This window comes from Eptesicus fuscus, chromosome 17 (genome assembly GCF_027574615.1).
Source record: "Eptesicus fuscus isolate TK198812 chromosome 17, DD_ASM_mEF_20220401, whole genome shotgun sequence".
NCBI classification, from domain to species: Eukaryota; Metazoa; Chordata; class Mammalia; order Chiroptera; family Vespertilionidae; genus Eptesicus; species Eptesicus fuscus.
This window is the reverse complement of record NC_072489.1, coordinates 7,136,515-7,150,180: the sequence shown is the minus strand read 5'-3', so window position 1 is coordinate 7,150,180 and position 13,666 is coordinate 7,136,515. Positions and strand designations below refer to the sequence as shown.

The window sequence follows — 13,666 nt, the reverse complement described above, 5'->3', positions numbered from 1 at the left end:
GCTTTCTTGGCTTCAATTTCTTAGGGGTATGCATTTTAAAACAATTTTCTGTACCTGAGTAATACTTTCGTTTCAACCCTTTCTGTCATAAGAATTTTAATTATTTCCCCAGCCTTTGGTCTGACCAAGGTTAGAGTCAGTTTCTTCTTTTCCTGGATCTTTCCAGAATCCTGGTTGTAAGGTTTTCTGTAGAGTCACACAGAAATAGGCTGCAATCTATTAACTGAACAATTGCTCATACCCTTTGTGGGTTCTGAGAGTGCTGAGAGCTTTTTAGAATAGTCTGGAGATAATTCCCTGGCCTCGCCTACGCTCATTTTTGAGAAAGCATATGTGAGGTGATTCGTTGTTGGCTCCATGTCTGAGTAAGTTTTTTCCTGAGAAAATGCACAAAGCCGATGCATTTCCCCCCAGCAGCAGGCGGAGTGCCATGGAGGACATGCCGAGGTGTGCGGGCCTGGGGGAGGACTCAGCGAGGAGGGTGCCTCATCCTAAGGGGAAGATGGTCAGGCAGAATCAGAGAAGGCAGGCAGGTGAGGAACTGGCAATCAGCCCTTGAGTTAACAGGCCCAACTAGGTTCAAGACTCAGGTGTAGGATGCTGCAGGGCCTGCACTGTCAGGGATCTGGAGAGGAGAGCCACGGGGATGTGTCCCCTCCTTCCTCTGCTAAATCCCGCCCTTTGGGGCCGACCTGGCTGCCAGGTACAACTCCCCGCACCAGGTGTGTGCTAACCTGTAAAAGACCCTCTCAGAGCTTCCATTTCCTCCGTGAAATGCAAATATTTAATACCAGCTTCACACAATCCTGTGCCTGGCACATAGCAGTTTCTCAATAAATACAAGTTCTCTTTCTCCCTCATGGATTCCCTCAGTCCCAGTGTTTCCTGTGAACCGGCTTAACATTCCGTCTCCCCTGTTTGAACTACTCATCTTATTGAACAGATGTGACTTTCTAACACCTCCGAATGTTAGATCTTGACTTTAATAATAGAAACAAATAATGTTACTTTAGCAAGTTACTCCTTGCACAGGCTTCTAGATCCTTTTATCATATGCACCCCATGATGAAGCTGGGCTAGGAATAATATGGTCCCCAATAGATGGATGCAGACCTGGAAGCTGAGGCATAAGTGACAGGCAAGGTCACAAAGATTGATGGGCATAGCCAAGCCTCAACCAACCTCCTCTGATGCTCTGGCCTAGGGTGGTCGTGGCCCCTTATGCAGGTTCTTAAATATCAAAATCATGTGGTTCTTCCTTTTTCAAACATTTTTTGTTTCTCCCCATGGAAGCCTATTCATTTTTAGGATTCATCTTAAGGCTTTCATATTCCAGGAATTCTAACACCAATGCGAGGTATGTGTGTCCCTGTTGTAATAGAAATCGGCTGGCGTTTTTATAGGAGACCCTTTGGAGACTCTGAAATGCCTGTATAACCCTTCTTCTTGCATGGGAAGAAAGTGGGTAACAGGCAGTGACCGCGCTTTCTGTTCTTAAGCAAGGAAGAGTGAGGGGCCGCATGCCATAGAAGATGGACTGGGCAGACTCTGAAAAAGGAAAGCAAAGGGATGTGTGATGTTTGCAGGTCCCTGGGAGAGGCCCCTTTCTGCCTAGAGATTATTTATGCTTCCCTTTTAATGCTTCTGGGGGCACAGAAAGAAAAACCTACTTCCCGCATGAGATAAGAAATTAAAAACAACTTCACCCAAGGACATGTTTTCATTGATTTGAGAGAGAGAGGAAAGGAGAGAGAGGGAGAGAGAGAGAGAGAGAGAGAGAGAGAGAGAAAGAGAGAGAGAGAGAAGGGAAGAGAGAGAGAGAGAAACGCTGATGTGATAGAAACATCAATCATTTGTGCCCAGATTGGGGATTGAACCCTCAACCCCAAGTGGAATCAAACCCACCACCTCCTGGTGTACGAGGTGATGCTCCAACCAACTGAGCCACATGGGCCAGGGCGAGATAAGAAATTTTTGGTTGGGTGTCTCCATTGAACCAACCCCAAATGATACAAGAATTGTGCTTGAATGTCACTGTTTACCCTTCAGTTTAATCCCCACAATAGTCAATAAAGGCATCAGAATCCCTCCCCACATTTGGAATGGTTGCTGGCTTGCCCCACTGAGGCTTGGTTTTGGTTAGCAGGCCCCTCTTCCTCTTCTGTTATTTGCCCTTGTAGACCGCCAGCTGGTTTTAGGCGACCAACAACTTTGTGGGAATTAAAAAGACATTAAAGCCCCTTTGTCCTGACATTTCATTTCCTTGTGAGAAAAAGAATCAAAGCAAATTGTGGCCATAGGGGAGACTACCCACATTGGAAGCTCCCGGACTACTGTACGTTTGCCTTTTTTGGAGCCATAAGACCTGGATGCCCCTGCATTCCTGGCAAAGTGCTCTAACTCCCTGGCTGTGTCTGGTGACATGGTGAATAAGGGAGGCAGAAATGGCCTAGAGTCTAGGCCCTAGACTAAAGGTGTGTTCCAGGTGGGATGTGAGCATAAAATCAAAAGTCCAGATGCTAAATGAGAGTAAGAGGCTGGGTTGGAGGAGGCCCTGTCGTATTGGTGGGGGCACAGTGGGAGAGGTTTCAGAGGGATGGCTAGATCACAGCAGGGATCATTTCCCCAGAATGCAGAGGGAAAACACTGCCTGTGCTAAGGTTTAAAACAGCATTTATCACAGGATCTATAAGGGATTAAAGTCACAACACTTGGGAGAGAGTGGGTCTAGGGAAGATGTAGGGCGTACCCTGATTGGACAGATAAGTAAAGTTAGGCTTGAAGAGCAAGATCAGAAAGCCCAGGCCCCTGCTCAGGCCACCACCAGGCCACTGGGCAGGTTGGCCTCCAGATTACAGGGCCCTGTCTAGTCAGCAGCCCTGGCTGGGCAGCAGCTAAGCTGGTCCCAGGTGAGTCAGCTCTGCTGGGACTCTGTTTTCTGGAGCTGGCCACCCCTGGCTATCTGTGACTTCAGGATCCAAGAAAGAGGGTGTGGCTGAAGTACTGCAGAGGGTCATTATGGGAACTGCTCCCTCTTGGTATCCATAAAGATGAAGAGGAGGCCAAAGAAAGGCCTTTTCAAAAGACACCTTGAAACTGAAAGCGATTTCATAGCAGTTGTAGGTATTTATACTCAGGGAAGGTGAGTTGGAGAAGCCACCAATGAGTGGATCAATGATTCTATTATCAAACATCTTTAGTTTACCTGTCTGGAAATTAGTGTTCTCTTTAAAAAACAACAGCTGGTCTTTTCTGTAAACACTAGAGGCCCAGTGCATGAATTCGTGCATGGGTGGGGTCCAGCTGGCCTGCCCGATGGGGGCGATTGGGCTGGGCCAGCTGGGGGTAGGGGCCACAGGAGGTTGGCCATCTGGCCCCACCCCTGAGGGGGCCAGTTGGGCGGCCGCAGCATGCATCAGAGCGACCAGTCATTCCGGTTGTTCTGGTCATTCCAATCGCTTGGCATATATATATTGCTGCCTCTGAGCTTTTCCTCTGCGGTGGGAGTTAGTTGGTACACTGAGAGTGTGTAAGGTGTATGGAGGGACTTCCAGAAATAGACACTTTTTCCCCATTGGCTGAGCCATTCCATAACTAAGGAACTAGTGGACCCTTTAATGCTCTAAGTTTTTCTAAAACTAGACTCTGGAGGATGCCCCCGAATGAGCTAGGAGGTAGATTTTGACTTTTTAGACTTGATGAGGCTTTACAAAAAGAAAACTGTGTTGGCCTGGGTCATGCACCACAGCTATTGGACACTCCCAGAGCATCCCACTCAGCATGAAGAATGAGTTGGAAGTGGGGAACCTGGGAAAGCAGAGGAAGAACTATTTATTCCTCCTGGGAGCTGTGCCATCTTGAAGGCCTTCAGTTAACCAACCAGTCAATCCATTAGATATGGCAGTCTGGTTGTTATTACATGTCATTTTTTTAATGAAATTCCATCACTTGCAGGAGGGAGCTTTGGGTGATAATGACTAAATCCTTGATTTCAAGGATCTCACCATCTAGTTGAGGGTCTGGGGTGTGCAGATAAATGACTTGGGGAGAACACAAACCACCAGGTGTGTATCTGTGTGCTCTGGCTATTATGGAATTTGAGTGGAGAGACAATTGACATTCCTTTGGTCTGGAGTCACCAGGGAAAAATATTGGACATAGTTGGACTCGAGTCAGACTTTGAAGATCACGTTAATTTCAGCTAGACCAAGAGAAAAAAAAAATCATTTTCTGTGAAAAATGGTGTGTCCCAAGGACACCCTGGGTCACTTTTGTCTCTACTTCCCAGCCTCTTCACCCCAGGGAACACCAGAACTATGGAGCGGGGGTTGCTACCGACCGATGCCAGTGACAGGGATGTCCCACAGTGCCTTGCCGGAGCTACCGCAAAGCCTACCGAGCCTGATCAAGGGATAAAGTGACACCACCAAGTGCAGCCTGTCGTTTTCTGCAGCACTGTGCTGGATGACTCACCATGAACCCAGAACTTTCTGCTGTAAGGAAGTTGTGGACTTTCTGAGGTTTATAGTATTTTTGATTATTACTGGTATGTAAGGGGAACTTACATTTCTTATTTATGCTGACTAGAAGCTAGACTTTCTAAGGTGTGTTTATTTATTTATTTTTTTTTACCACTTCCTTATCCGATCACTTAGAACTTTATAATTACATAGTGAAATCCGCCAAACTTCCTAGGAGACTTGCTCTCTTTCAAACCACAAACATAGTAGAGAAAAGCAAAAAGCTAGAAAACTCCTTCTCAAACTGAGAAAACCAGAGGTTATATGTTTTTTGCAGACAATTTTCTCAAGAAAACAAAGAAAAGCAAGCAAACTGGAGACTGTGGGTCTATAATCAGGCAGGAAGAGGAACGGCTGAGGCATCCTGCAGTCTGAGTTTATAGATACTTCAAGTGAAGGGTTGTGGGTAAAAAGAAAGGGTGGGGTTTCTAAAGACTTGTAAGAATAAGATTAATACCAGCATAAGTATTGCAGTAGAGTGTGTCAGCTGAGGTTACACCACCAATTCACCAACAACTGGAGTCCCCAATTTGGGGTGCATGAGGGGACAGACTTTATTCAGTGATAATAGCTCAATTTTAAAACAGCTTTGGAACAGCATGGTTGTGACAACTCAATCACAGAAGAGCATGGCTGTGAGGTGGCCTTGGTGTCATGGCTCCGGGGTTAACAGCTAAGCTCTGGAACTGCAGCTCATATCCAGTATTGTTGCTCAGCTTTGATGTTGGAATTCCAGCCAGGAAACACAGTCTTCAATGAAAAGTGGAAGTGTGCTCCATGAAGACACAGGTTAATCTGGTTTATATTAATCTGCCTCCTGATTGGTCCCTTCTCATGCAAATGAGGACTCATATTCTCACAGTTTGATTGGTCCAAAAAGCATCATTCTGACTGGTCAGAATGGAGCCACTTTGATTGGTCAGTAAAGATGCAAATGAGGATATAAACTTTGCAGCCTTGATTGGCCAGGGGAGGTCTTCAGCCAATTGGTTGATTTATGAGCCTAGGAACTCCTTTGTAAGATTCAGCTCAGACAGTAGAAACCACGTTAAGGGGGGAGGCAGCCCAGTCTGTGGCTTTTTCCTGAAATGCAGCCTGCATGAGGGACCTCTGCAGACAATGGCTGCTAGACTCTGGTTATGCATTTTGGCTCTGTTAACTATAGGAGTCCTTTTTGACAGTTATATTCCTTCTTGGGGCCAACAGGTGCAGCAGCCCTACAACAGATACATGTTCCTTTAGCGTAGAAAGGAGGCCAGGTGCCATGCACATGGACCTTTACACTCTTCTAACTCTGAGGGGACTGCAGGGTTAGCTAACCCTTTCCTCCTCCCACCCTGACGACCACACACTGTGTATGAAGGAGGGAAAAAACCCAGCTTCTGAGAGGCTGGGTCTGGGGAGAGGCTGAGCTTGGCCTCACACCAACTCAGGGAGCAGGATATACAGTGTCGGGGTGGGGTGGGATCTGGCAGCCACAGCGGTCTCAGGGTTGAGCAGTGTTAACATGGTCAGTGCCCCCCTGTGGCAGCTTTCAAACATGGCCTCCAATTCTGTGATACTTCTCCCATCAGGAGGTGGGATCTGTGGGCCCTCGCCTTGATCCGAGTGGAGTCTCCACCAATAGTATATTGCACAAGGGTAGTTGAGTCACTCTCGAGGCCGATCATAAAGGGCCTCCACCCAGGTCTTTTGGAATGCTTGCTCATGCGCCCTGCCCTCTGGGAGCAAAGCGGCCCTGCCATCAGGAGGCACACAGGCAGGCCCCAGGCAGGTGCTTCGGTTGACAGACCTTGTTGAGCTCCATCTTTGGGTGATCCCAGTCCAGACACCAGACGTGTAAATGGGGAAGCCTGTGTGGGGACAAGTTGTTCCCACTGTGCCAACTGAGCTTCTGGGCCACAGAATCTGAGACCATCATAAAATAGTTGCTTCATGTTGCTGAGTGCGGGGACACTTGTCATGCGGCTATAGATAGCTCATGCACAACCCAGCCGTTTTGGTTGCTCTCTACCTGGGCCATGGACCTCATCTGCTTGCAGGTGACAAGCTGGACGATGGCCATGCTCACTCAAAGACGAGCAATGGGACACAGTTAGTGCTCTGTGCGTCCTGGGAGGAGAGTCTGCACGTGGCAGCATGAAGCATTGTCCTGATAACTAGAGGACGGCTTATTGACTAGATCAGAAAAGAAAAAAATTAGATAAAAACTTGGTTATCTTTAGAAAAACACAGGACACCATGGATAAAATGCATAAAAAAGAAATCCTATGAGCACCCTGGCATTAAAAACAGAAAACAATTTCCTACAAAACCTGGCCTAGTTTTAGCCCTTTCTCTGCCAAGAAACTATTTTCACAGATACACGAGGCCAGAACGTGTTTCCTCTACAAAGCCGCCCCAGGGTTGCGTGGCTCCCTGAGGGTAAGTCAAGGAAACATCCGCGAGCAGCTGTGGCAGAACAGGCTCAGCGACACAGGGAGGAATGGTCTTTCTGGCGCCCGCCCTCCCTCCCTCTCCTCTGCAGGCTGCTCCTTGTGCCTCCTCAACACGCTTAGAGCCACCTCTTCCTGCTTCCCCCCCCCACCCCCCCCCCCCCCCCCGCCCCGACGCCCTGACAGGCTGACCCACCCCTCTGCTCCAGTTGGGGAAAGGAGAGTAACACAAGTGTAGCCACACGGCTCTGCAGCTGAGCGTGTCTCCCAGGCTCCCTTTCCAGCCCCGTGACACACTGCCCGGCTGTGTTCGCCCTGGGCGGGTTCTGCTGAGGACTGCCCTCTCTGATCTCCTGTCCTCTCCCTGGGGACTGGTCACTCCCCAGGGACATCACTCCATCCATGCGTAGTCCAAGCCAGCCCCCACCTTCCCAGCAGCTGGTGCTGGGGGCAGGTGGTCCTACATCTGAAGACCTGGCTGTGCCCCTCACTTACCCCTGAGCAACGGAAGGCAGCACCCCCCCGCCCCCCCCCCCCTGCCCCAGGCCTGCCATGCCCTAGCCTTCCTATTGGCCCTCTGTCAGGGAAGCAGTGTTTGCTGAAGGGGAACAAAATTTAGGGGAGGTTGAGAGGAAAATAACTTAACGATAAATCCAGGCAAAAAGCCTGTATGTAAAATTAAACATGACAAATAATGCCTGGCTGGTAAAAACAGTGCTGTTTCTGGCAGAAGCATTATTTTCTTTTTTAAAAATAACAATTCATTGATTTTTAGAGAGAGAAGAAGGGAGAGAGAGAGGAACATCCATGTGAGGGTGTAACATTGATCAGCTGCCTCCTGCAGGCCCCCTACCGAGGATCAAGCCTGCAACCAAGGCATGTGCCCTGACCAGGAATCAGACCAGCAACCTCTTGGTGCAAGGGACGATGCCCAAACAAAGGAGCCACACCGGCCAGGGCTGAAGCATTATTTTCTATTGTAAATACTATGGTTATTATGTTCTTGTGTGATTTTTGGCATCTTTTCATTTTCTTGGAGGATATTTTCAATGGTTTGGTTTCCATCTGACTACCCCCTTACATGACTCATAATGCTATTTGGGGGAAATTATGGGACCTTTGAGGCCTTAACAGAGAATATTAAATGCATAGTCTCAGAGTGCTTTACCAATGTTGTCATTTGTGTTTTTGGAATGCTGTTTCTGGTGTGTGTGTGTGTGTGTGTGTGTGTGTGTGTGTGTGTGTTTCCCACTTATACACGTTATGGCATTTTCTGAGAAATGCATTATATTTTAGAATGTTATAAGGAAAAAGTCAGATTTGGATTCTATTACAAATATATTGACATTACACCATAGTTTGTGTTTTCTTCCCGCCCCCCCCCACTTTAAAAAAAAATTCTTACCCAAGGATATTTTTCCTCCATGTATATGTATTTTTTTTAGAGAAAGTAGAAGGGAGGGAGGTGGTGGGGAGGAGGAGAGAAAAGCATCAATGTCAGAGAGAGACACATCGATTGGTTGCCTTCTGAATGCACCCCTGGCCGTGGTTGGGGATTGAAACCTGCAATCCAGGTACATGCCCTTGACTGGGAATCAAACCTGTGACCCTCTAATGGTTAGAGTCTAACCAATGAGCAACACCGGCCAGGGTGATAGTTTGTATTTTCTACTTGTAATTTTACTTGCTAACTCCGTCGTTCATGACAAAGGAGTTTTAGCAGACAAGAAAAGTACCTCATATTTTTAGAACTGCTGAGAGCAACCGTGACATAAGCACAGAGAATTACTTCTAGGGCTTTATTTACAAAGCTCTTCTCTAATACCACTCTGGATGCTCTCATCTGACTGTGAAAATTAAGGTTAATATGATATACTGAAAATTCACCGCATTATGAAATGTGGCTATGTTTACCTGCTTTAAAATATTCTTTATTGATTAAGGTATTACATATGTGTCCTTATCCCCCCTTTACTCCCCATCCCCCCACTCAACCCCCTGTTGTCTGTGTCCATTGGTTAGGCTTATATGCATGCATATAAGTCCTTTGGTTGATCTCTTCCCCTTACCCCCACCCTCCCCTACCTTTCCTCTAAGGTTTAATTAAACAGGTACATGATTCCAGATATCTACAGAATTGACATTATGCATGCAAAAGTGAGTTTTTGTAACTGGATTACAGCGCTTTACTTGTGTGTTTGGAACTGTGTAGACATGTCCTTGGTGTACATCTATTCATTAACAATTTTAAAGGACAATAAAAACAATTTTCACACAAGCACTATCCTGAAAGTTTTGTTCCAAATGATGTTGTATATCTATTTACACCAATCTGTTCTGTTCATTTGCTTCAAAAGAAAAATTTTAATTTGTTTCAATTTTTAAAGATATATATTTTTATTGATTTCAGAGAGGAAGGGAGAGGGAGAGAGACAGAGATAGAAACATCAATGATGAGAAAGAATCATTGATCGGCTGCCTCCTGCACATCCCCTACTGGGGATCGAGCCTGCAACCTGGGCATGTGCCTGACCAGGAATCCAACCCAGGACCCGTCAGTCTGCAGGCCTCTGAGCCAAACCAGCTAGGGCTGTTTCAATTTTTGATGGCTTTCTACCTGCCAAAATAATTCTGTGGTACATTTTCCCATGGTTGGCTCTGACATAAATAAGAGTAAATTGTTGGTCAACACTAATCTCATCCTGCTGACTTGAGAGGCAGCTCCAGGGCACAGTGAGTGAGCTTTGAGTCATCTGGACTTCGCCTGGGATGTTGTCCAGGAGATTATGGGAAGAATTTGTTTTGAAGCTGATTTAATATCTTGTGGGCTCCCTATTATTATGTAACACTTACAAAGAACTGGGCCCCATGAGGTTCAGTCCCAGGGCAGTGTTGTGGGCAAATGAACACAGTGCAGCTACCAACAGTTATTTCAAAATAAGGAGAAGGGGGAAGAAGAGTATGAGGAAAAAGAGGAAGAGGAAGTGGAGGATGACTATTGATCAAGTCTTCCATTTCCAGGAAGATATAATATTTTAGACTGAGGCTTGACTAATAAATCATCATTGAACAGATCATATTTTGAGTCTACAGTGCATTTAAACTAGAAAAAAAACCCCAAAAGTTATTTAGTAAAGTCATCATTTATTTGGTAGTTTAAAAACCTATTTCCAAATAACTCATGGGACAAATAAAAAATCATAATGAAAATTCTTTTTCAAATGAAATTTATTGGAATAACATTGGTTAACCAAATTTTATGAGTTTCAAGTGTACAATCTTATAATACACTAGTAGCCCGGTGCTGAAATTCGTGCATGGGGGGGGGTGGTGTCCCTCAGCCCGGCCTGCATCCTCTCCAATCTGGGACCCCAGTGGGATTGGGCCTAAACTGGCAGTCGGACAACCCTCTTGCAATCCGGGACTGCTGGCTCCTAACCGCTCATCTGCCTGCCTTCTTGATTGCCCCTAACCACTCTGCCTGCTGGCCTGCTTGCCCCCAACTGCACCCCTCTGCCAGCCTGATTACCCCCAACTGCCCTCCCCTCCTGGCCTGATCACCCCTAACCGCCTCTGCCTCACCCCGCCACCATGGCTTTGTCCAGAAGGACGTCTGGAAGGTCTTATGGTCTAATTAGCATATTACCCTTTTATTAATATAGATAGGATATGACATACTGCCATAACTATAACATATCTACCAGTATTACTCTATGAAAATACGTACTTTATGTGATAGGAAGGCATCTAATACATTACATTGTATATGTTGTAAGTAGTAGGAAATACTGTATTCATAGCAATAATATACACCCTGTGACTTCCCTTCCTGATTTGGGAATGGTTCCCCAGTTCTTTGAATGTTTCCTGGCCCCTAATGTATTTTTTTTTTTGTCATTTAGTGTAACTTTATTTACTGTTTATTGCACATGATTTGAGGTCTTTAATTTCTAACCACCAATTCATGTATTCATATGTTTTTATTGTAAACATCTGAATTATTCACATTGTCATAGATCCTGAACTCATAAGCGTGGACCATGCACAGGCTGTCAGGAAGCCAGGAAGCCACTCTGCAAGCAAACAGATACTCTGCATAAGGAGAAAAGTCATAGCACAACATTTAATGTCCAACCTGAGTCACCTTAGAATGTTATATATATTGACTTCTTAATTCATATAGTATCGGGAACTCAACTGCTTGGTTGGTGATGGGGTTGACTTGGTTTCAGGAGGATTATTCCTGAAATAAGTGAGGAAAGGGGGGCTCAATCTTTTCTTGGTTGCTTGCTCCTCCCCAGCACCTTCATCTTTCTTCTCGTCCTCAGCTTCTTGGGCATCTTCTCCTTCTCCTTCACCTTCACCTCCTTCTTCCTCCTTTGCATCCTCAAATTCTTCCTTGGCACCTTCTTCCTCTTCCTCTCCTTCCTCTTCCTCAGCCTCTTCCTTCTCCTTTTCCTCCTCTTCAGCTTCTCCTTCAGAGGGGGGTTCATCCTTAGCTTCCTGGGCTTTTGCAGCCTCAATGGTCTCTTCCACCTCAATCAGCTCCTCCTGGTCAGAAGGGAAGGAGCGAGTGGACATCAAGTAGGAGCTGGTCTGTAAACCACCATAGGCAGATCGGCCAAAGACCTGGGAACTCTGGGAGTAGCCTCTGGCTATGCTTCCCACGCTGGTGAAACTGAGCCGGGTCTCCTCACCTTCCAAGAGTTTACTGTAAGCTGCAATGTCAATGTCCAAAGCCATGTTCACATTGAGGAGGTCCTGGTATTCTTTTAAATATCGTGCCATTTCACTCTTTGTAGTTCTCAACTCATTTTCTAATTTGTTGATTGTGTCCTGCGTAGCACTAATGTCTGCATTCTGCTTATCCTCCAGCTCTTGCAGCTGCTTTCCCAGCACTTCGTTCATGCCTCAGCTTGCTTCCATCTCCAGGGTCTTGGCCTTGAGCAGGCGGCGGCTCTCGGACACCTGGTCCTCGGCGGTGCGCACCGCATAGGTGTTCTTGACAGCTCTCTCAGTCAGCACGGTGAAGCGGCTCTTGTACCATTCTTCAGCATTCTGCATGTTCTTGGCAGCCAGCTTCTCGTACTGGGCACGGATGTCCTTGAGCATGGCGGAGAGGTCAGACTTGGAGAACTCGTCCATCTCCACGGAGATCTGAGCATACTGCTTGGCGATCTCCTCTTTGTGCACCTTCTTCAGAAAGGCGATTTCATCCATCAGGCTGTCGATTCACTTTTCCAGCTCAGCGCCAGCGAGAGCCTCCTCATCTGCACCTTTGCGTGCCTCCATCAGCCAGCCCTCTGCATCCTCATGGTTCAGCACCTCTTCCTGGTAGCACACCTGCAGGTTTCTGAGCCCCGGTGCCTCCTAACTGCCCACTTCCCTCTCCTCGCCAGAGACAGGGCGCGGTGGGGCAGGGCACAGGCATCCCATTTTCATTAAAATGTTCAACCTGGGCCTGCTCCACCGGTGTCTGCAGGCGGCCCGGGGGCAGACAGTGATCCCGGAGACCCTGGCCACCCCCACCTACCCAGGTCCCCGATTGCGGCCTGGACCCCACTAGCGACGTGAGGCGCTGCTGGTGCCACCTGCCCGGGTCCGATCATGGCCTGGACCCCGGGGGGAGCATCAGGTGCTGCCTGCTCCACCTGCATATGTAAATTTACCTGACATCTTTGTTGGGTTAATTTGCATATCACTCCTGATTGGCTGTGGGCGTAGCAGAGGTCTGGTCAATTAGCATCTTTCTCTTTTATTAGTGTAGATCATCTGTATATGGCATCATGTGTTCACCACCATATATTTGACACCCTTTACCCTCTCCATCATTCTCTTCTCCCCCTTCCCTTTTGGTAAACACAATACTATTGTCTGTATCTATGAGTTTGTTTATTTTGCTTGTTCATGTGTTGCTTTCTGTTTTATATCTCCCATATGAGTGAAATCATAGTGTTCTTGTTCTTTTCTGTTGGACATATTTCACTTAACATGATTCTCTCAAGATCCATTCATGTTGTCACAAATGGCAATATTTCATTCTTTTTTATGGCTGAGTAGTATTCTATTGTATATATGTACCACAACTTCTTTATCCAATTATCTATTGAAAGACACTTTGGTTGTTTCCATGTCTTGGCCACCATGAATAATGCTGCAGTGAACATAGGGGTACACATGTCTTTATGAATAAATATTTTCAATTCTTTGGATAGATACCCAGAAAAGAGATTGTTGGGTCATACAGTTAACTCTATTCTTAAGTTTTCCACAGTGGCTATCCCAGTTTACATTCCAGCAGTGTATGAGGGCTCTCTTTTCTCCACATCCTCTCCAACTCTTGTTATTTCTTGTCTTACTGATAACAGTTACTATAACAGGTGTGAGATGGTATCTCATTGTGATCTTTTTTAAAATTTAAATTCTTTATTGTTTCAAGTATTACATAAGTCTCCTTTCCCCCCATTGACCTCTCCCCAGATGCTCACAGCCCCCAGCACATGCCCTTACCCCCTTACTGTCTGTGTCTATTGGTTATGCTTATATGCATGAATTCAAGTCCTTTGGTTGATCTCTTACCTGCCCCCCTCCCCTTTCTTCCCTCTTAGTTTGGATGGTCTGTTTGATGCTTCTATGACTATGGCTCTATTTTTATTCATCAGTTTATGTTGTTCATTATAATCCACCAATGAGTGAGATCATGTGATATTT

General features: G+C 46.3%; 1 protein-coding gene across 1 annotated transcript in view; it reads right to left on the bottom strand.

The window, feature by feature from the left end:
• Positions 1–11,233: 11,233 nt before the first annotated feature.
• Positions 11,234–13,666, bottom strand: part of LOC103292901 (neurofilament light polypeptide-like) — a gene marked incomplete at its 3' end in the record, with an annotated part of 36,100 nt that continues 33,667 nt past the window's right edge. The window contains 1 exon segment of the mRNA XM_054729331.1: positions 11,234–12,308. Coding sequence (XP_054585306.1) covers positions 11,234–12,308 — 1,075 coding nt within the window.